At 42.1% G+C, this 26,139-nt stretch overlaps 1 protein-coding gene and 1 long non-coding RNA gene across 4 annotated transcripts; both read right to left on the bottom strand.

Moving 5' to 3' along the window:
* Positions 1 to 1,278: 1,278 nt before the first annotated feature.
* Positions 1,279 to 4,140, bottom strand: LOC4345512 (protein ACCELERATED CELL DEATH 6). Of its 2 annotated transcripts, XM_066303542.1 has the most exons (4): positions 3,360 to 4,140; positions 2,132 to 2,763; positions 1,909 to 2,027; positions 1,279 to 1,840 (listed from the first exon to the last, which is right to left on the bottom strand). In XM_066303542.1, the coding sequence occupies exons 1-4, from the start codon at positions 4,096 to 4,098 to the stop codon at positions 1,450 to 1,452; spliced, it is 1,881 nt and encodes a 626-aa protein (XP_066159639.1). In that variant the 5' UTR covers positions 4,099 to 4,140; the 3' UTR covers positions 1,279 to 1,449. The 2 variants fall into 2 exon arrangements, with proteins under 2 accessions (XP_066159639.1, XP_015650834.1); XM_015795348.3 differs by having other exon boundaries at positions 1,279 to 2,027.
* A 12,723-nt stretch (positions 4,141 to 16,863) lies between these two features.
* Positions 16,864 to 19,282, bottom strand: LOC4345511 (uncharacterized). Of its 2 annotated transcripts, XR_010734748.1 has the most exons (4): positions 19,127 to 19,282; positions 18,577 to 18,861; positions 17,802 to 18,035; positions 16,864 to 17,172 (listed from the first exon to the last, which is right to left on the bottom strand). It is a non-coding gene; the product is annotated as an uncharacterized lncRNA (long non-coding RNA). The 2 variants fall into 2 exon arrangements; XR_001547994.3 differs by lacking the exons at positions 16,864 to 17,172; positions 17,802 to 18,035 and having other exon boundaries at positions 18,446 to 18,861.
* Between the last annotated feature and the right edge of the window lie 6,857 nt (positions 19,283 to 26,139).

The following is a 26,139-nucleotide window of genomic DNA, read 5'->3' as shown; positions in this document are numbered from 1 at the left end:
GACATGTTGTGATGTAATTCTTTGTTCTGAAACAGAGTGAAACGCAAATTCGTCCTAAACTAGCATAAAAAAAGAATTTCATGAAGTTCATGCATGCTACCTTCATTCATAGAAAAAACAAAATGCAGGGTTGATTTTCTTTAGAATGAAAGCCAAAAGTTGCTGATATATTTCTTTAAACCATCTGTTATCAGGGCAATTTTAAGTTCAGATATTCTTCATGTCCAATTTATCGCATATGCATTCCAGGATAGATCTGCAACTGCTGTAAAACTATTTCAGAAAGGTTGGAATACACTCAGGCAATCCTATTTTTAAAAGCCTTTTACCATTTATTTTGGTCTTCCCTTCTCTAATACAATGTTGGACTTACTGTCTACTTGCTTCAGGGAAGAAGGGAATGCCATTCGAAGTGAGCTGAAACAAATAGGTGATACTGAAAAGAAATCAGTAGTTGTGTAATAGTATCTTGCGTTATTGCCTTTTTCTATGCCAAATGGAATTTGAGAATGGAAATTGCCTCATCTTGAATTTGTCATATATTAGATGTGTGCCTGAATCCTATCAGGTCTCACGAGCATTCTCGATCAGATTCCCATGTATCTGGGTTTTGATCAGGGGTCAGCATATTTTCTGGTATCTGAATTCTGAACACTATGATGTTTACTGAAACAATTAGGTGATGTTGAACCTGTCACTGCAATTTGTTTTTCCCCATATGCATATCTGTTGGCTATTTTTTTTTCGATAGGAAAGGGTATATAAGTTTTATTCAGTCATTGTCGGCAACGATATTATAATTAGTGTGCAGAAATTATTTTTCACGGCTTCGTATCTCATAATTGCAGCATTACATTATTTTATCATAAACCAATTTTTACATTAAGATAAGATAGTATTTTGAAGATTGGAGTTCTGTAATGTTAATTTATAGCAAGGTTATTTTTCTATTGCAGATATCTGGCCTAGCTTCTCAGGTAAAGAAGAAGATATACTAACACCCTCTTGATGATTGTGAACTATGGTGTTCCTATCTAACTGTCCAATGCCAGCTTCACATATGGCATTATCTGCTGTCGGCAAATTTGAAAGCAAATGTATTGGTCGTAGGAGAAGTCTTTGATAGCTTACGTTGATGATTGCTGCAACTTTTTCCCTCAGCCCATTATATATTTTGTTTAACATGTGAATACAATGTTTTGGACATATTGTATCTTGCATATGCTTCTATTTTGCAAAAATGCCTTTATCTCATCTAGTCTCATTAACAGAGGCAGAGCCCGGCGAAAGATAATCTTATTAGCAGATAAGATAATTACACAAAGTCATTGGGTTCCACGAATCTTCAACACCGCCGGCAAGCCAAAGATAATTACATAGGACCAGAATCTTTTCCCGATGAATTTTAGGACTGGCGCTGCTTGATACCTCGCTGCCCAGATTCCAACTCTAATACGCACCGAGTTTGCCACGATAAGGGGCCTCCGGACCTCCATACATGCAGACAAGAAGGAGAGAAAAGTGATGGCGCAGACAGACTTTGCCATGGTGAGAGCAACGGGAGCTAGCACGACGTACATGCCCAAGGCGAAGGCGGCGACCAGGCTTGTAGCTGAGCTCCGCATCATGACCAACGATAGGGACTGGTATACGTAGCGGATGGAGATCTCCCGCGACGGCATCCCAGAGTAGAGCAGGCTGACGGTAGCTAGCAGAGAGCAACTGAATGCTAGCGTGTTTGCGGTGATGAATGCGTTGAAGGAGTAGCTCCCAGCAAGCGTCGGTGTCCCGCCGTTCGCGTGGTCGTCTGCTCTGTATCCCCCAGGTAACGTGAAAGCTGCTGCAAATGTCACCGTTGCAATCAGAACAGATGAAATGCCGAGAACTGAAGTTGCGTTCGTCAAGTACTCTGAATCGATTTCTTCATCCCTCCTCTTTGAATGCTTCTCATAGAAGTGGTCCTGGCGACTGTGACCAACTGGAGCTCTGGCAAGTGCTAATGATTGGTGTATCATACCTCGTGAATTCTGCAGGTTAACGTATCGTATATAGTGGGGACAGAATCAGACAACTTCATATATGTAGCTAGGATAAATTGACACAAAAGCCAGAAAAAAAAAACGATTACTACCTTTTTATAGTAGAATCTTGCAGGAATCATAATCCATGAAAGATCACGAGGTGTCAGCCCGTCTTTGTTTGGTAAATTCAAGCTCACCTCCCTATTCCGAAACAAGAGGTTGAAAATTGAGACAAGTCCAGCTTTGACAGCAAGGTGCAGCGCGGTATCCCCCTGGTTGTCCTGCACATTTAACACAGATGCAAGTTCGGGCCTTTTGCACACAAATGCAACAATACTATGCCTCTTCTTCTCCACAGCAACGTGGAGGAAAGTCTTTCCTTGCATGTTCCGCAATGCGATGCAGCCAGGGGACCTTCCGAGCAAGGTTATGACAGCCTTGAGCGTCCCATTGGAGGCAGCAACATGTATAGGATATGATCCTCCGTTATCCGGTTGGTACATAGCAGATTCATTGGCATCAAGCAGCAGCGTGGTTGGACTTGGTTTCGGATGGAAATATTCAGACCATCTTGACAAACCTGTGGTACTAGTTTTCAGCGATGCAGCGAAGTGAAGCGGAGTGCTCCCATTTTTGTCGCCTTGACTAGTAAGGTGTAAGAGAACAGGCATACTCCTATACCGGCCTCCCTGATCAATGTTGACCTTAACATCCTTGCACTTGTCTAACAGTATAGACAGCGCTGCAATTCGGTGTCGTCGGTTAAGCAAGTCCAAAGGGAAAATAAGGCTCATAATAGTAATACCCAATCAACGCCAGTACATAACTGGCATCACCACTAGTTTTTGAATTACCAGCACTTTATAAAAGAAGGAAGTGATATTAGTGCCAGAGCTAGCAATTAATGATATTTGAATTCCAAATTCAAATTTTGTAATGCCATAAACAAATATTATGTATCCATCTCTTATGGCCAGACTACTCGTATGTGTAAAACCCTTTTAGGAGTACTTTATAAATGCTGTGCATACTTTGAATACTCTAAAAAAGTATACTCTTTGATATTAGGCAGCATTTCTTTCACTGTCTTGAGAGACTATGATACTAGCTAGTATTAATTTACTTGTGTTTTTTTTTGTTTCGTTTGCACATTCTTCTTATGGCTGGTTACTTTGGATGTTTTACTTGGTACAGATGTCCAAGGAGAACCAAAGGTATCTTGAGAAATCCTGTAGTCTCAATGGGTCTCAGTGCGGCACATAACAGGATTGATTGCAGAGTTTCAATGGCCGGAATATATTATGAATGGAAAATAAACAAGGAGTTGGCCATACATACCTTCGCCGCGGTATACCGAGATATGCAGCACGTTTTGGCCTTCAGGCCCAGAGTATGACAATGTTGTAGGACTTCTATCAAGCAGGTCCCGTGCAATCTCCAAGCGCCCCAGCGAAACGGCGAGGTACAGCGGCGAGGCGCCGATGCCACGATCCTCCGGAATCCTGGCCAGCTCCGGATCCTCCGACACGAGCCTCTCCACCACCATCCTGTTGCCGCCGCGGATCGCGCCGTGTAGCGCCGTCTCCCCGAGCTTGTTCCTGGTGCTCAGGATCCGTCCGTTGGCGGCGCCGCCCTCGTGCGCGGCCAACGAGATGAGACGGCAGACCATGGCATGGTGCCCGGCTCTGGCGGCGCAGTGCAGAGGCGTGTCGCCTCTGTTGTTGGTCGCGCCTAGCAGGTGCCTCGCCCTGCCGTGGATCATCTCCGCGCACTGCACGTACTGCTCGCCGTCGCCGGAGGTGGCCACCACATGGAGGGCCGAATCCTGGTCCGAATCAAGAGTCAACCCTTCCAGGAGAGGCGACGCTGCTGCTGGACGATTTGCAGGTTGACCTTGTTGAGCTAGATCACTACTAGTACTACTAGTATTTGAAGCTCCCTCCTCCGGCATGCGGATGACGAGATGGGATTCAGCAGCCGCCTCCTCATGGTTGACGAGAAGATTCTCAAGCGCCTTGCACGCACCAGATCGTGCAGCCATCAGCAGCTGCGGATCCATAATCACAGGGGAATCCATCGCGACACCACGCCAATCGTGCTCTGGAGAGGGAGATCGTTTAGGGCGATAGCAGTGCAGGCACCCGATATTGAGTTACCCCGTACGCCAGCTAGGCCTAGCACCGTTGAAAGAAACAACCTCCACACTGCACGAGTGCACGTGACCTCAAATAGAGCCCAAAAAATTTTAGCCCACAGTGGTGTATCCTTGATTGAGTGTACCAAACAGCAGAAAGAAATAAATTACCCTAAACTTTCCTCAACTACACCCGCATCTCCTTTTCTTCTTTTTTTTTTTACTTCTCGAGGCTTCTTGCCATCTCTCGCGACTCGCCATCTCTATCCGCACAACCGCGCCTTCTCCGCCCGCCGAATCGCTCCTCAGCTCAGCCACGCCGCATCGCTCCTCTGCGCCGCCTTCGAGCGTTTTTTCCCCTCCCCCAATCGAGCGAAGGCGAGGCTCAGTGGCATGAGAGATTGCGACGCCCTCACCTCCCCCAACTCCACCAGCTCTCCCATTGCCCCTCCGCCAGCGCCCCTCCTCCCTCCGCCGGCGCCGGCTCGACGACGCCGCCTCTCCCCTCTCATCCCTGGGCGGCGAGTTAACAAGCTCCCCAGCCGCCGCGCCGTTTCTCCCTCCTCCCCATCCGTCGGCGCATCGATGCAGAGGAGCGCAGCGGCCTCGGGGATGAGCGGCAGCGGCGGCGGCATCAGGGATGAGCGGCGGAGCTTGGCGTCGACCTTGATTTGTGTTGCCGCGATGTTAGCGATTTTTCCAAATCTCCTCGGGGCCGAGCGGCAAGCGGTGATTTTGTTGCCGCGATTTGTGTTCCTTGATTTGTTGCCACTATTTTGGTGGGCGTGTTCCTTGATTTGTTGCCGCGAATTTGGTGGGCGAATTTGGGGAAAACACTTCCACGGGTGGCGCGAGGTCACGAGCGGGCGGGGGCGCGGGGCAACGCGCTCTATAGCGCTTCTCTCCGTGGGAGCGAGTGTCTCTTCTGAGGCGCGGAACCTAGCGCCACGCAAGCTCGATTCCGACGTGGTGCATCATAGCACCGATCCACGGTGTTGCACTGTGAAGGGCCTTAGCCACTCATTCCCCGCCCTCGCAGTCGGACGGGCTGCCATGAGAAATCATCATGGGAACTGCAGGGGCATTCGCCTCCTTGTCCGATTACTCCATGCCATGGACTCCCTCCCTGGCTTCCTTCTACGTAGGATTGCAATCAACGCTCTTCTCCCTCTTCTTACCCTTTCTGCAGCCTTAAGTCTGAGCTAAACTCGGTAAAGCTTGCTCTACCCCAGCAGACCGTTCGTTTTCTCTATAAAGCAGGGCATCAGTGTGTTGGCAATTTTTTGTGACAAGTTGACAACAACGATTGCAGCACCTTATGCCTTGCGGTGATCCTAGAGTCGCCAACCACCTCGATCTAGCAAAGAGCTAAATCTAGATGGGTTTTGACAAATAAACCGGCTAGTGGAGCCGATTTAAGATAACTTCTCGTTTCGTGGGCAAAACGGAAGGTTTTCAGGACAAACCTACAAAGAAATGTCGCACTCTCGCAACGGCGGCGGACAGTTTACGGTGCAAACCGACAAAGATGGACAAACTAAGAGAAAACTGAAAGCAATATGAAAAACGATTTGATTGATTGATTGTAGATTGGTTTTTTACAATGAACCAGCCATGTCCCTTATATAGGGGTTGGTCTTGTCCTCTACAGGCCCTCCTCCACATCCAACTCGGGGTAGAAACTAAAGGAAACCCGAAACATGCCTTCCCGAGCAAGGAAACCATGAAACCCGACGAAACGCAGTCGGACTCGGACCTGCCGGTCAGACCGGCCACACACCGTCGGTCTGACCGGCCCTCAACCGACGGTCTGACCGGCCCTCAACCGACGGTCTGACCGCCCAACACACGGCGGTCAGACCGGCCCACTCGGAGGAAACCGGTAGACTTCCAAATTTTGGCAATCTTTCCTATTTTAATCCTAGGTGCCAAATTTGGGTGTAAACACATGCCCCCCTGCCTTTTTGATGAACAACGTGAATCTAAAAGCATAGAACATGTTTTGGTCTTAGGACTATAATCCAATTACCGGCCATAGTACCTCCTAAGCGTCTTGCCACACACTCGGGAAGTATTTCTTCAAGTATTTCCCATTGATTGCTCGCTGAAAACGCTCCCCTTGAAGTGTCTCCAAGAAATATGCATTTCCTTGAACAATGCCGCATACTCGATAAGGACCCTCCCAACTAGGTGACCACTTACCGAACTCCCTGGATCGAGTACCCAAAGGCAAAATTGTCTTCCAAACCAAGTCTCCAACTTGAAACAACTTTGCTTTCACCATCTTGTTGTACGCCTTGGCCACCCTCTTCTTTTCTTTTTCTATTTCTTCCAAAGCCTTCAAGCGCTTGTCGATGACTTCATCAAGGTTGTCTCCCATCAATGTCTTGTAATCTTCACTTGACAAATCATCTTGCCTGATGTAACGAAGAGAACCAAGATTTACCTCAACCGGTAAAACGGCTTCTTGACCATAAACCAACTCAAAAGGAGTGAATTTAGTGGCACCATGTTTAGATATCCTATGCGCCCACAATGCTTCGGAAAGCACTTCATGCCACCTCTTTGGGTGTTCCTCAATCTTCTTTTTCACTAATTTCAACAATGTCTTATTACTCGACTCGGCTTGTCCATTAGCCTGAGCGTAGTAAGGAGAAGAACTCAACAATTTAATACCATAAGATTCGGCAAAATTCTTCACTTCCTTAGATATAAAAGAAGCACATTGATCCGTAGTTAATGTTTGTGGAATATCGAATCTATGGATAATATGCTTCAAAATAAAGTCAATTACCTCCGTATGAGTCATATTCTTCAACGGCACAGCTTCGGCCCACTTGGTGAAGTAATCCGTAGCAACTAGCACGAATCTATGCCCCTTTGATGACGGAAGATAAATTTGACCAATGAAATCTAAAGCCCAACCTCGGAACGGCCATGGTTTGATTATAGGATTCAACACGGCGGCGGGCGCCAATTGAACATTGCCGAACCGTTGACAAGCTTCACATCCTCTATAATATTTGAAGCAATCATCAATAATCGTCGGCCAATAAAACCCCGCTCTCCTAAGCAACCAATTCATCTTGTGGGCCGATTGATGAGTCCCACAAATTCCTTCATGTACCTCTCTCATAGCCACTTTAGATTGATCTTCATCTAAGCACTTTAACAAGACACCATCTATATTTCAGCGATATAAATCTTCATCAAGCAATGTGTACTTGAATGCTTGCCGCCGAATTTTCCGATCAACCTTAAGCGTGGGATCTTTCAAATATCGAATCAAAGGAATCTTCCAATCTTCTTCTGTTTCTTGGGCACAAATGTCCGAATTCACAATTAATTCGGCCTTTAAATTGATTGAAAAGTGCCCCCCAGCGCTCTGCCCAGAACTGATCAGACCGCTCGGGGTCGCCGGTCTGACCGACGGCATGTGGCCGGTCAGACCGCCCCTGGTCACCGGTCAGACCGGCCGTGCAATGCCGGTCAGACCGCTCCTGGTCTCCAGTTTTGCCAATTTCGCACAAAGATTTAAAATCAAGCACCGGCTCTTCTAATATCAGAAATAATCCTTTCTTCACATTATAACCAGATGCTTGTTGTGCCAAGTCATTTGCTCTAGAATTATCATGCCTAGCAATATGTCTAATAGCAAAATTATCAAAATTGGCAATAATATCCAAACATGAATTAAGGTACCTATTTAGTGATCCATCCAAGTATTTGTAAACTCCGGCGACTTGTTGCACCACCAATTCCGAATCACCAAAAGCTTCCACGTACTTAGCTCCAACCATCTCCATGACTTGTAAGCCGAATAACAAAGCATTGTATTCGGCTTGATTATTTGTACAATAATATTCCAAACGAACCGATGCTTCATAACACACGCCATTAAGTGAAAACAAAACTACCCCTATGCCTTAGACCTTCTTTGTAAGAAGAACCATCAAAATAAATCCTCCAAGGTATAACTTCAACTAGGCAAATCTCTTCCTCATAAGCAATATATACATGATGGTCCACTATAAAATCACATATGATTTGGCCTTTCATAGATTTCAATGGTTCATAAGCCAAATCATATTCTATCAAAACATACGCCCACTTGCCAATTCTCCCACTTAGAATTGGCCTTTGCAACATGTGTTTAATAACATCAGTTTGACAAGCAACTATGCATGTAATAGATAACAAATAATGCTTCAATTTGGTACAAGCATACTATAAGCACAAACAAAGTATCTCTATAAAGACATACCTCGTCTCGGCATCCAAAAGACGGCGGCTCAAATATGTAATGATATATTCCTTGCCATCTTCCTCTTGCGTCAAAACGGCACCAATGACTTTGTCTTCGGAGGCAAAATATAACCGAAAAGGTTTTCCGGTTTTAGGCGCCCGCACAACGGGTGGAGTAGACAAATACCTCTTCAACTCCTCAAACGCATCTTGTTGTTTTGCCCCCCAAGTAAAATCGGCCTCCTTTTTCAAGCGAAGTATAGGAACAAAAGCATCGATTTTACCCGCTAGGTTAGAAATAAGCCTTCTCAAATAATTCACCTTACCTAGCAACTTTTGGACCTCCTTCTTACATTTCGGCGCTTTGAAATCACGAATCTTTTCTATCTTCTTAGGATCAATCTCAACCCCTCTCTCATGCACCATGAATCCTAAGAACTTCCCCGCCGACACACCAAAAGCACATTTAAGTGAGTTTATCTTCAAACCATACCGGCGCATCCTCTCAAAAGCTAACTTCAAATCGGCTATGCGTCCTTCCATACCATCCGATTTGACAACAATATCATCAATGTAGATCTCTAAGATAATACCTAGCAAATCATGAAAGATCAAATTCATTGCCCTTTGATATGTTGTACCGGCATTCTTCAATCCAAAAGTCATGACAACCCACTCAAACAAACCAACAAATCCCGGGCACCTAAAAGCCGTTTTGTACATATCTTCCTTCGCCATAAAGATTTGATTGTAGCCGGCATTACCATCTAAAAAGCTAATCACCTTATGACCCGAAGCATCATTGATCATCATGTCGGCTATAGGCATAGGATATTCATCTTTGGGAGTGGCTTTATTTAAATCTCTAAAATCTATGCAAACTCTAATCTTACCACTCCCCTTCTTCTCCACCGGGACTATGCTAGAAACCCACTCCGCATAACGACATGGCCTAATAAACCCCGCCTTCAACAACCGATCAATCTCCTCTTTGACTCGGTCATATAGCAAATGATTAAAACGACGAGGTGGTTGTTTATAAGGCCTAAAACCCGGTTTAATTGGAAGCCGATGCTCAACAAGCTCACGGCTAAGACCCGGCATCTCATTATACTCCCATGCAAAACAATCAACATACTCTTTAAGTATCTCTATTATCTTAACCTTATAATCTGCTCTCATATTTTTGTTTACAAAAGTCGGCCTTGGTTTGATTCCATCACCTATGTCTACTTCCTCCAATGGATCGGCCGATGTAAACCCTTGTCCAAGCTTCTCCACTTCATCAAAATCTTCAATAGTTTCACCAATATCGTTCTTTGTAGACCGATATTCTTGCACCCTCTTTTGTAACCACTCTAAATTAGCCTCTTTACTCATTATACAAATTTATATGGCTTAGCCGTGCTACACTAGCTGGCTTTACATAGATAGGTACAAATTTGCCATCGGAGATACTAATAAAATCATAGCTAGAAAGATCCCTCCCCGATAAGCATTGAATATTCCCATGACGCCACTCAAAAGTAGCATCGGCCATTGCAACCTCGGCCGATGTATCCGCTTGAACAATTTCAACATCATCGCCGTCCCATTGAATTAAACATTGATGCAAGGTAGAAGGCACACAACAATTGGCATGAATCCAACAACGACCCAAAATAACATTGTAGTTACATTGCACATCGACGATGAAGAAAGCGGTTAGTAACGTCTTGTTCCCCATGGTAAGCTCCGCCGAAAAGATACCCTTCGCCTCCGTTGGTTTACCATTGAAGCTATTGAGAATCATGTTAGTCTTCTTCAACTCATCATCCTCACGCCCCAACTTCTTGAATAATGAATACGGCATTAAGTTCACGGCGGCACCTCCATCCACTAGCATCCTAGAGACCGGCTTCCCATCAACATGGCCTTTGAGATAGAGAGGCTTCATGTGACGGTTTGATTCATCGGGCTTCTCAAAAACCGCATCTTTAGAACCTAATGAAAATTGAGCAACTTTGGCTTCATCCATAGCACAAAACTCCATAGGCAACATACATACCATGTTGATATCCATGTCTTCTTTTGGAGATGATTTACCTTTATCAACCGATTGTTCCCCCTTCTCCTCTACAACAACCGGTTTTCCCTTCTCTATGGATTTATGCCTCCATACCGGTGGTGGTCGCAACTCATTGAACCTTTTATCTCTTTGCTCTTCGGCTTTTTTCTCTCTTATCTCTTGAGCCGTTGCAACCTTCTCTTTTGAGTAGTCGTTAAATCCTTAGGCATCCACCTAGGACTCGGCTCTGTTCCAGGAGGTAAATAATGCCCCCTATTAATCTTGTTTGAAGACGATGAAACCCATGCATTACTCCTTGCAAACCTCCTATCAAACCGGCGCTGGAGCCCGGTCAGACCGGACGTAGAGCACTGGTCAGACCGACATTTGGTGCACGGTCAGACCAGCTTGAGGCGTCGGTCGGACTGCTGTCGGGTCGGCGGTCAGACCGGCCTGATGGCCCGGTCAGACCGTCTGCATGGCTGCGGTCAGACCGGCCAGAAGGCCTGGTCAGACCGGCCGACTGCGATGAGCTGGTACCGTCTTCGGATTTTTTGCTTGAGGACTCTCCAACTTCATCTCCAGAAAGTATTGGCACATCATGAGACCCCACTTTGATGGTAAACACTTCCGAAGTCCTTGCCTCCACCTTAATGCGCTTTCCTTCCTTCCTTTCTTCATTGGCCCGGTTCCTACCATAAAACCGGCCATTGTTTGGTGAAAACAAACGCTCATGAATTGGCTTTCTTGGTCCTCCCCACCCTTGGTTGAATTGCATTGGAGGCATATGGTTGAACATTGGCGGTGTTGCCCCCCATGGCATATAATAAGGATAAGGATAACCCGACGGCGGCATTGAATAAGAACCCCATGACATGTCTTGTGGATGATGATATGGAGGTGAATGCGACCGTCTCGGTGAATGACCAAATCGCTCCCTAGGAGGTGATCTTGGTCTTTTTCCTTTGTTGCGAGCCCTCTCACCACCTTGCTGCTCATACTTCTCTAAAAGCATATCAAAAGTCACTTTGGTCTTCCTAGGGGCTTTAGAAGTTGAAACTTCACTCTTATTCTCCTTCCAAACGCCAACCTCCGGCTTCTTTGGCACTATCATCTTAGGTCTTGGTTCGCCAATGACCACTCCTTTTCTCTTAGTAGATTTGGCTTGCTCCGGCCGAATCAACACCTTCTTATCATTGAAATTAATTGTATTCACCGGAAAAGGATCATGATCAAGCTTCATCTTGGAGCCATCAGTGAACTTCAATCGTCCTTCATCTATGGCCGATTGAACCTGTCGTCGAAACACATTGCAATCATTAGTAGAATGAGAATGAGAATCATGCCATTTACAATAAGCTCGACGTTTCAATTCTTCTTGAGATGGTATGACATGGCCTTTAGGTAATCTAATTTGTTTTTCTTGTAAAAGATAATCAAAGATTTTATCACACTTGGCCACATCAAAACTATATTTAACCTCACTTTGCCGATCTTTATGAGGAGACGGCATTAGATTAGAACAAACAAAAGGCTTGTTTTTGTTAGTCCATGACCATTCAGCAACATACATATCATGATCACCCTCATCTTCACTATCACTAGCCTCAGGGTAATTAACCACATTAACATTAGGCTTTTTCTCATATGGTCTAACAATTTTTTTATTATCCTTAACCCGGCTTTCTTTAGCCAGAGCCCTTTGCATAAGTTGACTAACATCAAGAAATTGCTGGCCATCTAGTCTTTCTCTAAGTGGAGCAATTAAATCATTAAAAGCAAGACCAGCCAAATCTCTATCAGTTATATTCAAGCTATAACATCGGTTTCTAACATCCCTAAATCTCTTAATATAATCAATGACAGGCTCATTATATTTTTGCTTAACCGATGTTAAATCACATAACCTAAGCTTAGTTTCTCCAGTATAAAAATAATCATGAAATCTCACCTCTAATTGAGCCCAAGTATGAATAGAATTTGCCGGTAAAAAAGTAAACCATGTAAAAGCGGTACCGGATAAAGATAAAGAAAACAAGCGTAATTTAAAAGTATCACTATTAGCCTCACCACATTGCGCTAAAAATTGACCTACATGCTCCCATGTGGTACTACCATCTTCACCACTAAACTTGGTAAATTCGGGAACTCTATAATTACGGGGAAACGGCACATTATCATAATAGTCAGGATACAGCTTTTTGTAAACCCTGGCACGATTCCTAGTTTCAATCCCGAATTTATCCCTAATAATCTCACTAATTATTTCCTTCATATTATCAGGCCTATGTTGATTTGGCAGTGGATTTGGTGGCCTAATAGGTTGTGTTTGTGGCGCAATATGATTATATTGGCCTTGCCTAGTATCGGGAGGATACCCCCTAGCAACATCATTATAAGCATTAGGAACATGTGGGGGAACTTGGGGACTATTTGCAGCAGTAGATACAGGAGCATCAAATGTTCTAAGATGATACAAATAACTAGCATTAGTCATTGGATCTATCCCCTGTATCGGTATAATTGCGCCGGTCTGACCGGTCCAGGGCCCGGTCTGACCGACATCCAGAGGCGCGGTCAGACCGGCCTGAGTCCCGGTCTGACCGCCGGGATAATACCCGGTCGGACCGGCCGCTTGGCCGGTTGGACCGAAGGCGAAGTCGCGGTCTGACCAGCCATCAGGCCCGGTCGGACCGGCCGCATGCGCCGCTCCATTGGTCCCGCTACTCGAACCCATCTAATCTATGGGAAAATTTGAACCATGCCACACAAATTTTGCAAAATTTGTGATATGCCACCCTGACCCACATGTCATTGACTCATGTGGGTCGTACATGTCATTGAGATACGGGTGGCATATCTTAAATTTTGCAAAATTAGGGTGGCATGGTTCCAACAAACCCTTGATCTATAGGAGCTTGGTTAGCAGTGGTAGAGGCTTTATCTTTTGACATGTAATCGGCCATAAGAGGGCCGAATTTAAATCTTAAAAACTCATCAAATTTACCCTCAAAAGTTGCATCCAACTTATCTTTAAAAACAGTCATAGATGAATCTATTGTAGATGCTACTTGCTGTTGGATAGATTGTGTTACCTCTTCATTGCTTACCAAATCAGAAGCGAGCTTAGGACGTGGCCTGGGCTTGATGATCACGCCTTGACGAGTCCTAGTGCATGCTCTCATCAGCGCCTCCTGTGTGATCTCCTTGATGTACTCCTCCATGGACTTGCGGTCTTCCCCTTCGAAATCATCCAATGTGATAGGTATCACATTAGATGGCTCCACCTCCGTCTTGGATGGCGGCTTCGTCATGGCGAAGTCGAAGTTGAGTTGACGCTGAACGGACCTCCCCAGCGGAGTCGCCAAAATCGTGTTGGCAACTTTTTGTGACAAGTTGACAACAACGATTGCAGCACCTTATGCCTTGCGGTGATCCTAGAGTTGCCAACCACCTCGATCTAGCAAAGAGCTAAACCTAGATGGGTTTTGACAAATAAACCGGCTAGCGGAGCCGATTTAAGATAACTACCCGTCTCGTGGGCAAAACGGAAGGTTTTCAGGACAAACCTACAAAGAAATGTCGCACTCTCGCAGCAGCGGTGGACGGTTTACGGCGCAAACCGACAAAGATGGACAAACTAAGAGAAAACTAAAAGCAATATGAAAAAAGATTCGATTGATTGATTGTAGATTGGTTTTTTTACAATGAATCGGCCATGTCCCTTATATAGGGGTTGGTCTTGCCTTCTACAGGCCCTCCTCCATGTCCAACTCGGGGTAGAAACTAAAGGAAACCCGAAACATGCCTTCCCGAGCAAAGAAACCTCGAAACCCGACGAAACGCAGTCGGACTCGGACCTGCCGGTTAGACCGGCCACACACCGCCGGTCTGACCGGCCCTCAACCGACGGTCTGACCGCCCAACACACGGCGGTCAGACCGGCCCACTTGGAGGAAACCGGTAGACTTTCAAATTTTGGCAATCTTTCCTATTTTAATCCTAGGTGCCAAATTTGGGTGTAAACACAGTGCAAGTTTAATAATACAACCCACTACTAGTTTCTAATCATCTATAACCAATGTAATAGCCAATTTATACAATAGTTACTTACTATACTATTAATATCTGGTCCCACCTATCATACACATTACATTTTGGAGTCCGTGCTACAGCTGGCTACAGTTCTGTAGCCCGCTGCTTTTCTCTCTCTTCTTTTATCTCTTTAAAATATATTTATAGCTGTCTTATAGCCTACTATTGTATCTGCTCTCGTGACTTTTATCTAAAAAAACTTTTTGCAGCCTCTGCTAAATTTTCGTCTTGTGCAAGTGTAACACCTGTACACGGAATAAAGCGACCTACACATAAAACGAGACGAGTGGGTAAGGTGTGATTAATTAAGTATGAGCTTTGACACACTTAAAAATTGAATTTATTTGATTCTTCTAAGAAACTTTAATACTCCACAGTTTTTTAATAAAAAAATACACAAACCGTTTAGCAGATTAGAAAGATAGCTTACGGTTGCGACACATGACACATCCGTAGGCTATGTTCTTGAAATATAATTCATAGGAATCATATTCTATATTCACTTTCAAAATATCTTGATGGTGAAATGGTTGATACGCCGAGCGGGCAATGAAAAATAATACTTCCTTCGTTTCATAATGTAAGTCATTCTAGCATTTCTCACATTTATATTGATATTAATGAATCTAGATAAATATATATGTCTAGATTCATTAACATCAATATGAATGTGGGAAATGTTAGAATGACTTACATTGTGAAACGGAGGAAGTAGCAATAGTCGTCACAGAACGCATGCACGGAAGGTGAGCAGAACACATACGCCGATCGGCCGATGCGTGAAAGGCGAACAGAACAAACGCGAGATTGCCGCCGCCTGCCGCCCACGTCCTCTTCTTCTCACGGCGAAATCGCGTGAATCCATGGCAGCCCGCATCGGCGCGTGTCGCGCCGGCGCCGAGCCGCCGACGCAATTCTGCGCTGCGCGCCTCCGCGGCTGGTTTCCGCTGCTTCTTGCTGGCCGCGCCAGCTGCCCTCGAGTACTGGATGAGGAGGACGCGCGGTCACTGAATACTGATGTCTGTCTGATCAGGTATTCTGTTGAGTGCAACACCAATACATGGCACATCATTGCTAATTCGCCATCACCAAATGAGCACAAATTTTGTAACATTGTGAATTTATCTGTTAATTTGTAATATATCTGATGTGTTAGTTTTTGTCGTGTATTGATGTATGGTCCTATGCTAGGTTAATTCAGTTGTTATGATAGTTGGACAAACTGACGAAGACATGATCGCATGTGTTTCCGATTCACTTGTCATGCACATCTAGACATTTGCGATCAACTAATTGGTAAGATCTTAAATTTAGATATGTAAATTTGTAGCGTAATTTATATAAGTTAAACTACTATAACTAGTAATCTACCCGTGCTAACGCTACGGAAATATTTAGTAATACAAATCAAATAACCAAAATAAGATATGTTTTGCCAAGCATATAATGAGATAGAATTTATAGTAACAAATATTGTCAAATTTATTATTATATATGGATGATATGAATTGTTAAAAATAATAATAATAAAGTTATTTTAATTGTTCATGAAGTACACAATTTAATTTATCGAGCTGCCTGGAATAGGCTGCTCATACAATGGAAGATGATTCTCAGGAACAAAAACTCTGAACCTGTACACCAACAGGACCATAACAATTGAAATTATCTGCATAAAGAGGAGATATAATTCAAACATGACTGATCAGAGTTTTCAACCATATCTGGAGTGTGCTTGAGCTTAAAACAATGTCAGTACTCACGTATTCTATAATGTTTTTGTAACTCACTGATCATGCTCTAAACCAGAGGACTGTTTGGAATCAGAACAATTCTGTTACTTATAGATTTTGTACAAAAGTTTAAACCTAATCAGGAAGATTTATTATTCCGTGCATGATAATAAATAAATTTAGCCCTAATCAGGAAGTCTCATATCAGACGGGAGTGGTTCGCTACTTTCATTGAAAGCCCCATAGCAAATTTGGAAAATTCTACTGATAGTGTAATACCCTTACTCCCACAAAATCTTAAAAAAAAAAAAAACATGTACGAATTTGGTCATTTCAAACATAACACCTAATATTACAGTATTTCCGAAGATCAGTTCAGGAGCAATCAATTATTTTGTTCTAATCCTCACATGGATTAGGATCACATAGATGATTTAGAAATCAAATTTTTGCAGAATCAAACCAATGTAGGAGTACACAACATGGAGTGCTGGTTTGATTGCCACTGATGCAAACAAATGGAACACAATAATTAACCAATCACAAAAATGTAAAAAGGCATTACTGCATACATATGACACCAATCAGTTAGACAATTGCACTTTTTCAAATAATCAAAGAGTATATAGCAGGTTACTGAAATATGGCATTTGAGAAAAAAAAAAAGAAATGAACAATCACCCCAGATCTAACGGGCATGTAGTGCTCACAGTACTTGGGAGTCCAGGGCAGCCTCCTCCGAGCACTGCCACTTCTTGCCATCCATAAGTTATAGGTCCAGCTTCTTCCAGAAGTTACATTAAGGGAAGCAACGGATTGTCCAATTATGTCGGCAGTCCAGTATTTATAAGCTGTATTCTGCAGTAGTCTATCTTGGCACACATCACAGGCAGGAGACTGGACCCCCAAGCCAACACCATACATGTGAACCATTGGTAGATCAATAACCAGATTACGTTGAAAAATAATACTCATAAAAAAGAAACCGTTGTTCAACCTAATAGCAGAAACAACACATGAAATATTCATTCAGAGGTAAATTACCATTCATTCAGAGACCGCAATTGGCACATCTGTTCATTTATTCCATCAATCATTGTGCTTACTGCATTAGATTTTTTTTCTACCAGTTCAATTTTAAACTAACCAACTCCACATAAAAAAATGGAGGAAGTACTGTTGATTACTGAAGATATGAGAAATGTTGCTAAAATTCAATAACTTGTCACTATCGGTGGCAGAATATTTAAGATACACCATCGATGTCAATTACCAGAACCATATTATTTAGAACTTATACTCAGGTGGCTCACTACTGAAATTAAGAAAAGAGCATGTGTTCAAATCAATATAAAAAAAATATAAAACAATTGTTAACAAATGGTTCAGCATTTCTACTCTTCAAGTCTATAAGCATCACAATGCAGTATCAGTATAAGCTATATCAAATTTCTAAGAGAAATGAGACACCGATACTTCCATCCCTGTAAAAATGCAACAGTAGATTTAATAATTGGACCTATTACCTGTCTGAGCACTTATTAAGGTTGTCAAGTGACAGATTTTCTAATGCAGAGCAAGATGAACCAATAGCTTCTAAAGCTTCGTCGCCGACACCAAGCCATACCATCTTTAAGGATTCCAAATATTGGCATCCTTTGCAACAGAGATTATTCCTTTGTTTTCATTAACATGCTTGGACTCCACGGATAGGACTTCCAAGTTATGGCAGTAGGTTCCAATAGCATACAGGGATCTGTCTGTAATGCAACCATTGCAGAAAGAAATATCAAGAGAGACCAATAATTTACTATGTATCTTTACAAATTCAACCAGTCCTTCGTCCGTCAACTCTTGAACACCACACAGCTTTAATTCACTAAGATTGCAACCCTCTGCCAGAGTAATCAACCCATGGTTTTGAACATAACCACCTTGTAAGAAATGTTGTCAATAAACAATGAAACTCGGGGGAATACAACACTAAATATCAGCATGAAATGAAACCTCAATGCAAAGTTTACAACATGAACTGCTGGCTTGAACAATGATAAACCTCAAAAAGGAGACCATTACCACAACGGAACTCACTATTGCTACAATATGATCCTCAAGTTTCATTCGAAAAAATAGTTAAAATAAAAGAGGCATCTATGATCACCATTCACCATAAGGAAGCATTAATTTCTTCATAGTTTGAAAGATTTTCCCGCCTTGGAAATGAAAGCAGATCATGCTACATGTGAAACAATATTGAATGCACGAAAGAAAACAGAACAAGTACAACTAACAAGAAATTACCGAAAGCACTAACGATTGCAGATTCCGGCAATGATTTGCAATTCCCACCTAGCCCCTTTTCAGAAATGTGCAAAAACCAGTTTAGAGTCAGCTTTTCAAGCCCTTTGCAACCCTCAAGACATTAAAACTTAAATATCCCTCAATGAGATGAAGTAGCCCAGCATCAGTAAATGAGGTTGGGTTGACACCGTCACTGCCATTTTCTTCTTGCGTATCTTCACTTGGTGTGGAACACTGCATATGTTGCTCATCTGACTTGGGGCTTTCGTTATCCCAATCTTGTGCCTGTGACAAAAATAATGCATTAGTGACTTGCAAAATTTATAGACAGACCACATCAAGAAAATAGTTTCCAGAGATCTCAATTATAAATTATATGCAGCTCTGGCAAAATGCTAATTTATCAGGGAGACCAGAAAACAAAATCCTTAACCACGGATTTAGGCGATGAACCAATAAAACATCGGATCATTCATTCAATTCAACAGGGGAACACAAGAGATGCAAAAATTTAGCGCGATTCACGAACTCCAGCCAGCGAAGGACTCACCCTGCTCCGCTCCGCGGCAGCGGCGGAGGCGCCGGCGGCGATGTAGAGGCCGTGGTCGAGGAAGACATCGGTGAGGCCCGGGAACCGGTCGGCGACGCAGCGGACCATATAACTATTCTACACCCTCTCCCCCAACTGAACCCACCTCCCTTTCCCATCCCGCGCGTCGCGCCTCCCTCCTCCTCCTTCTACACCCCCTCCCCCAACCGAACCCACCTCCCTTTCCCATCCCGCGCGACGCGCCTCCCTCCTCCTTCTTGCGCCCAATCCCATCGCCGCCTCCTCCCGATCCCTCTTTTTTTCGTTTTTCTTCCCGTCGCCGATCCCTTCCCCTCCTCCCGATCCCCCTCTTTTTTCATTTTTCTTCCCGTCGCCGCCGCCTCCTGATCCCTTCTCCCGATCCCTCTTTTTTTTTCTTTTTTTCTTTTCTTTTTTCTTTTTTCTTTTTTTTTTCTATTCTCTCCCTCCCGATCCCTCTTTTTTCGTTTTTCTTTTTTGTTTTTTTTCTCTTCTCTCCCTTTGCTGCACCTTGGAAAGAAAACTAATAATTAAAATGACAAACAAGATTTGAACCCATGATCCCATGTTTCATAGCAATCTCTCCTAGCCAATTTTTCCTATGACACTGTGATTAAAAATAATTGTTTGCTTGCTTTGTATGAATGTCCAAATTTTATGATAACAAATTATTTAGTTATGTTATTGCAAGAATCATACCTTTTTACTATGATTTGGCAGTAACATTACAATAGAAGGATAATAACACGATACGTTACTGCAAAATTTATAGGTTGTTTGGCACTAACAACATGGCGAATTTTGTAGTAACAGAAGAATATGGAGTAAAGTGTATTGGCAGTCCTTAATCTTAATCTTGTAGGGTTGTGTTATATAAGTCCCTAAACTCTCAAAATACATATCCAGATCCCAGAACTTGTCAAAGTGTATCATCTAGGTCCTAAATCGACACATCCCCTCTAGGATCCTGCGTGGCGCTGATGTGGCATACCACATGGACGTGACGTGTCCTTTTCTTTTTTTCTTCTTTTATTTTTCTTTTTCTTTTCCGTTTTCTTCTCATTCTTCTTTTTTTTCCTTTCTTTGCTCAGTTCACATAGAAAGGAGAATGAAGAGGAAAAAGAGAAAAAAAGGAAAAAAAAATAAATGGGTTCCATTTGTCAGTCAAAATAATACCACGTCATATCCATGTGGCATACCACATCAACGCCAAGTAGGATCCTGAAGGGGTTATGGTGAATTGGGACCTAAATGACACACTATGACATGTTTTGGGACTTGGATATGCATTTTGAGAGTTTAAAGACCTAGATGACACACTCCTGCAAGTTTATGGACCGCCGGTATACTTTACTCGAAGAATATGCATAGTAACAGTGGTACTATACTATAGTTTGTAAAGCTAAAATATTTTAAATCTAAATCTTTAGAGAGTAGTAACGTATACGTCATGTCTTATTTTTCTAACCTATTTGCATCATGGCGTTCGTAAAAAAAAATGCTTAACGAAACTAGAACTATCATAACTACTTTTCAACGTCATTACTGCAGAAAGCAGTCGTGTTACTACACATTGGCCGTTGCGTTACTACGACGTTCCAGTGAGACAAGGACTAAAAAGAGATAAATCTCAATCTTTAGAGAGCAATATCTCTCACATCATATCTTGTTTTTCTAATCCGTTTGCACCATGACGTTCATAAAAAAACGCTTAACAAAACTATATCCATCATGACTGTTTTTTGACGTTGTTACTGTGAGAAAGTTGTCATGTTACTGCACGATGACCGTCCTATTACTGCATGATTCCTGCAAGACGAGAACAGCAAAGTGGTGGGCGGGTTTGACCAGCAGGAGGATGCTTTGACCGAGGTGGGAGGGGGGTTTTGGGCCCTAGGGAGGGTGGGGGAGGGGGGTTTGATCCTTGGAAAGAAGTTGGGAACCTGCACAAAAGAACACACCCTTAGGTTGCATTCATAAGTATGGTTTGACTGGGTTAGTAAGTGGTGCAGACAACGGAGTAGACAATTAACGAATGATTAATTAAGTATTAATTACTATAAATTTGAAAAATAAATTTGTTAGATTTATTTTAGGAAACATTTTACTAAAGATTTTAGTAAAATATATCGGTTAATAGTTTAGGAAGCATGCTCACGGTTAACCAAATCCCAAATGAAGATCCTAACAAAACCTTAATCGGCTTGTCCTGCTTTTGATATTAATAGTAATCGTGGACGCGCAATGCACGTTATCACAACATATGTTATGAAATATAAAACCAATGCAAGATATTTGAAAAGCATATACAAACCAACTACTTATTATCCCAAAGACTTTACAATAAAGTCCTAATCGAAAGACTTACAAACTAATACAAACCATTGGAAAATCCATGTTAAGAAACATATACAAGAACATTAACATCAAAAAGATATTTCAGTGTGGTTCCCAACCTTTTATGCCCATGTTCGTAACTTGGGTACAAGGATGTTTTGTGGTCTGCTAAGATACGCTCCAATTTCTAGACGTCCTTTTCACTTTCAGTATTTCTTTACATCACACAACATATGATCGAGATCATCTGCACCATCATTTTCTGCAACAGCTCCATCCACCTCGCCTGTTGGATTTTCTGCAAATCCATCGTATTGAGCCCAGTCTGGAATATTGTTGTCTTCTTCTTCATCTTCTTTCATTGCAACCCCTAACTCTCCGTGCGAGGTCCAATAATTATAACTAGGCATGAATCTTGACTCCAACAAGTGGACACGAAGCGGTCTCGATGTAGAGTGCTCCTTCTAGTTTTTGCATTTTTTACATGGGCAATATATAAAACCCTTAGGCTTATGGGCATTGGCCACACTAAAAAAATAATGCATGCCATCAATAAACTCCTTCGACCATCGGTCCACGGTGTACATCCATTACCGATTCATCTATATGAAATTGTTGACGGAAAACACGGCAGCTTGGGAGATCTGCTTAACTCCAGTGCAGATCCAAGGTTGCCTCGAGTGCGCTAAGGGCGTGCCAGCTGGTTTGATCCTGCTACCAGCAAGGAACAAAAAAGAAAGCGAGTTAGCCGATAGGCCGATGACGTATCGTTGATGGTCTCAGCCGATGTAGTTAGACCAAATCGGCTATAGACTGAGTAGATCAAAGAATATAAAACCCTAAATATGCCGCATCGGCTGTAATATGATCTGCTTAGTTTGATAAAATAGATTTTAGACGATATCATGAAAATAGCTGATGGAACGGTATTTAGAGTAAGATAGGTAAATAAATATAATGTACTAGCTAATACTCTAGTACAAACTTATATAAACAAATTAATCCATAGAAATATATCAAATAACGATCAACTACCAAGCTTGGCAACCCGGCCGATACTGATCTAGATTTGATATATTTATATGGAGTGATATGTCTATATAAGTGGCAAATATACATAAAACTAATGAAGAAGCATGTATATTAGGTAAGATTGGTTTAAACTCCAATACTATCTCTAATTATAATTAATTCTAGGTTAGTTTTTAGGATTCTAGACAAGAGTAGGGGTGATGCATCTTAAAGTAGGTAAAGAAACCTAAAGTATAAACAATCAAGGAATTAAATATTTTTCAAGATGGTAGATGCCTTAGTTAATCTAATCTAGTAAGACAATTTAGCCGATACCGGCAAGAACCCTAAAACAAGAACCAGCCGATAGAGCTAAATTGAGCATATGATAGCAGATGGTTATGATAAAAGGACTAAAACATCTAAACCGACATAATAGCCCCAATAGCACAAGCCATCGAAACGGATTACCTCTTATCAAGAGAACTCGTCGAAAAGAAGAACAAAAAGGGTGACGATGCGCTGAAGTTGTATTGGATTGTCTCTATTATTACAATGGTTTGGGGTTTATATTTATACCCACGAGTACAAACTTAGTCCATTAGAGCAAGTTTAATAGTATAGCCTACTACTAACTTCAATTCATCTATAGCCAATGTAATAGCCAATTCATACAATAGTTGCTTGCTATACTATTAATATATGGTCCCACATGCTATACACACATTGCGTCTTGGAGTCCGTGCTGCAGCTGGCTACAGATCTATAGCCCACTGCTCTTCTCTCTCATCTTTTATCTCATTAAAATATATTTATAGCTAGCTAATAGTCTGCTATTGTACCTGCTCTTATGGACACAACTCAAACTTTCCTAAAAATAAGATACAAACAAGACTACATGGCGGTCTCCTGCCAAATCTCTAACAAACAAACTTAAATATCCTAATTAATAGATACAATTGCCTTAATTGAGCTTTATCTCTAATTGGCTATGACGGTTATTCCAATCTAGGCCCAAACCGAGCCCAAGTCATATTGTATCGACTACTTGCCATATCGGCTAAGTCAAGCCCCTGCCCTGTTTCCAGCCGATACGATGCCAGCCGATGCACAGTCCGACTCTGAATTCAACTCAATTCCACACCAAATCCACCTCGATCTTTCTCTTTCTTCTCCAAGTCTGATGCAAAATTCCGTTGTTAACACATGCCCCCCAATTCCGATGTATTATATAATGCAGTGGAATTTGCTCTCATCAAACCCACGAAATTTTAGGGTTTTCTGTTCTGACTGTTAAGCTTATAAGTAGTGCCCACTGCTTCAAAATCTCCTTTTCCGGCTAAGTCCTCCACAAGTGCTCCTACTTCAAGGATCCCCTCTGTCTCTGGCGACATGGCTCTTGGCGGTGAATCCCTCCGTTCTCAAGCGGTTCTGCGCAAAATGCAATGGCGACCACTTCCGATGTTCCTGAGGTAAATTCTTCATTCTTTATCATCCTTTGTTTTCCAATTGCTTCATTCCGTCACTTAGGGTTTGCCCTTTCAAATCTCTTGATTCAACATCTTAGAGGGCAAATTGTGATTCCTGTTCTGCATGACCCAACACACTATTTCCTTGGTCCAATGGGTGACTCAAACCCAACTTACTTCATTAACGTTGAGACCAATAGGATCCCTTTTAGAGAAACAAAGCCAGAACTAGCCCATTGGCCCACAGTCTTCGGGTCTCGGCCATCTAAATTAGATGAATGGAAGGAATGGTACAGGAGAATCTCAGCTTCTAAGCAATCCTTGTGGAAAAAGATGGGAATAGCTAAGTGTCTGTCACTATCCCTAGCCGATATGCCAAAAAATGAGTCCATGTTATCAGTTGCGACCTATTTCTGGTCTGATACTCTGAACTCCTTCATATTTGGTCAAGGGCCAATGACACCAACCGTTCTATACATCAAGATGCTAACTGGTTTAGATATCACTTCATCAGCCAACCCCATCAGGTTGAAAATCAAGAGTGAATATAAGATAAAGACCAAGGTTGGTGGTGGCTGGTTAGGATATGCAACCAATAACATGGGTACTGGCCCAGTGACAGATCAAGAACACATCGCCTTTCTCAACCTGTGGTTAGAGAGATTTGTATTCTGCGGCACAACTTGTGGTCCCACAGCCATCCTTCAGCATCTAGCCCAAGCCATTCATGAGAAGAAACCGATTCCCTTGGGAAAATATCTTCTAGGAGCAGTCTATTAAACTTTGAGCCAGACATCGACTAGATTGTTAATGGGCTTATCTGTCAAACATGGGGGCCCTTGGTGGTTCATCCAGCTACGGCTGAATATCTATGCAGTTAATGCCATCAACCAGTAGTATCTTCAAAATTCCATATTACCTTCCCTTGATGAAGATGAAGATGATCATGCACGCATGTCTTTTGGAGAGGCTGTTTACATGTTTATACCCCGAGTGCAAACTTAGTACATTATGGACACGACTCAAACTTTCCTAAAGATTAGATACAAACAAGATCACATGGCGGTCTCTTGCCAAATCTCTGACAAACCGATTTAAATATCCCAATTAATAGATACAATTGCCTTAATCAAGCTCTATCTCTAATTGGCAATGACAGTTAGTCCAATCTAGGCACAAATTGAGCCCAAGTAATATTGTATTGGCTACTTGCCATATCGGCTAAGTCAAGCCCCTGCCCTGTTTTCAGCCGATACAATTGCAGTTGATGCGCAGTCCGACTCTGAATTCAACTCGATTCCGAACCAAATCTGCCTCGATCTTTTCTCTTCTTCTCCGAGTCTGATGCAAAATTCCGTTGTTAACAGAAACAATGAAATTTAAAGGAAGTCAACGAAAGTGAAAATAAATAAATAATAATCATTTAATAATTTAAAACAACGCAATTGTAAGTATATTTTTTCATGCTCTATCTTTTTTATAATTATAAACATATTTTTAATGAATTCTTCTTATTTCTAACTATTTCAATGAGTTTTAAATGGACTTCATACTTTTTCAAGTTTTAAAAAATTTTAAATAATTTTTTCATGAATTATCTTTATTTTATTTTTTAAATCTTTTTAAAAAATTATAAACATACTTTTAATGTATTCTTCTTATTTCTAACTATTTTAGTGTTTTTAAATGGACTTAGTTTTCTTTTTTTCCCTTCATTTCCTATCCTTTGATATTCTTGTTTTACATTTTCATCCAATGTCTCTAAAATTATTGCTCTTATTTTCTCGTCAAATTTATTGTCTCCTCTTTTTCTGTAAACGTTTTTGAGAGAATGACGTATGAAAACATAGCTAGAAATGTAATATGTTAACCATACATCAATAGAGGATGAAGTTTTTTTTTTGACTGAAATAGAGGATGAAGTTGCTAACCTTTTGGATATTTTTTATTTGTGTAATATCACCAAAATACTTTAGCAAAAAATTTTGGTATGACCTCTCTTCCTCCTCCTCTTGACAGCAATGGCTTGGGCTGGAGGAAGAATAAGGCATATAAAAAGGTGACAAGCTTTAGCACCGGTTGGTGACAACAACCGATACGAAAGTGTTAATCTTTAATACCAATACCGGTTGGTAAAACCAACCGGTACTAAAAATAATATTTAGTGCCGGTTGGTAG

The sequence above is a fragment of the Oryza sativa genome, chromosome 8 (genome assembly GCF_034140825.1).
Source record: "Oryza sativa Japonica Group chromosome 8, ASM3414082v1".
Classification (NCBI taxonomy): Eukaryota; Viridiplantae; Streptophyta; class Magnoliopsida; order Poales; family Poaceae; genus Oryza; species Oryza sativa.
The sequence above is the reverse complement of the archived record's forward strand: the minus strand, read 5'-3'. Positions and strand labels throughout refer to the sequence as shown.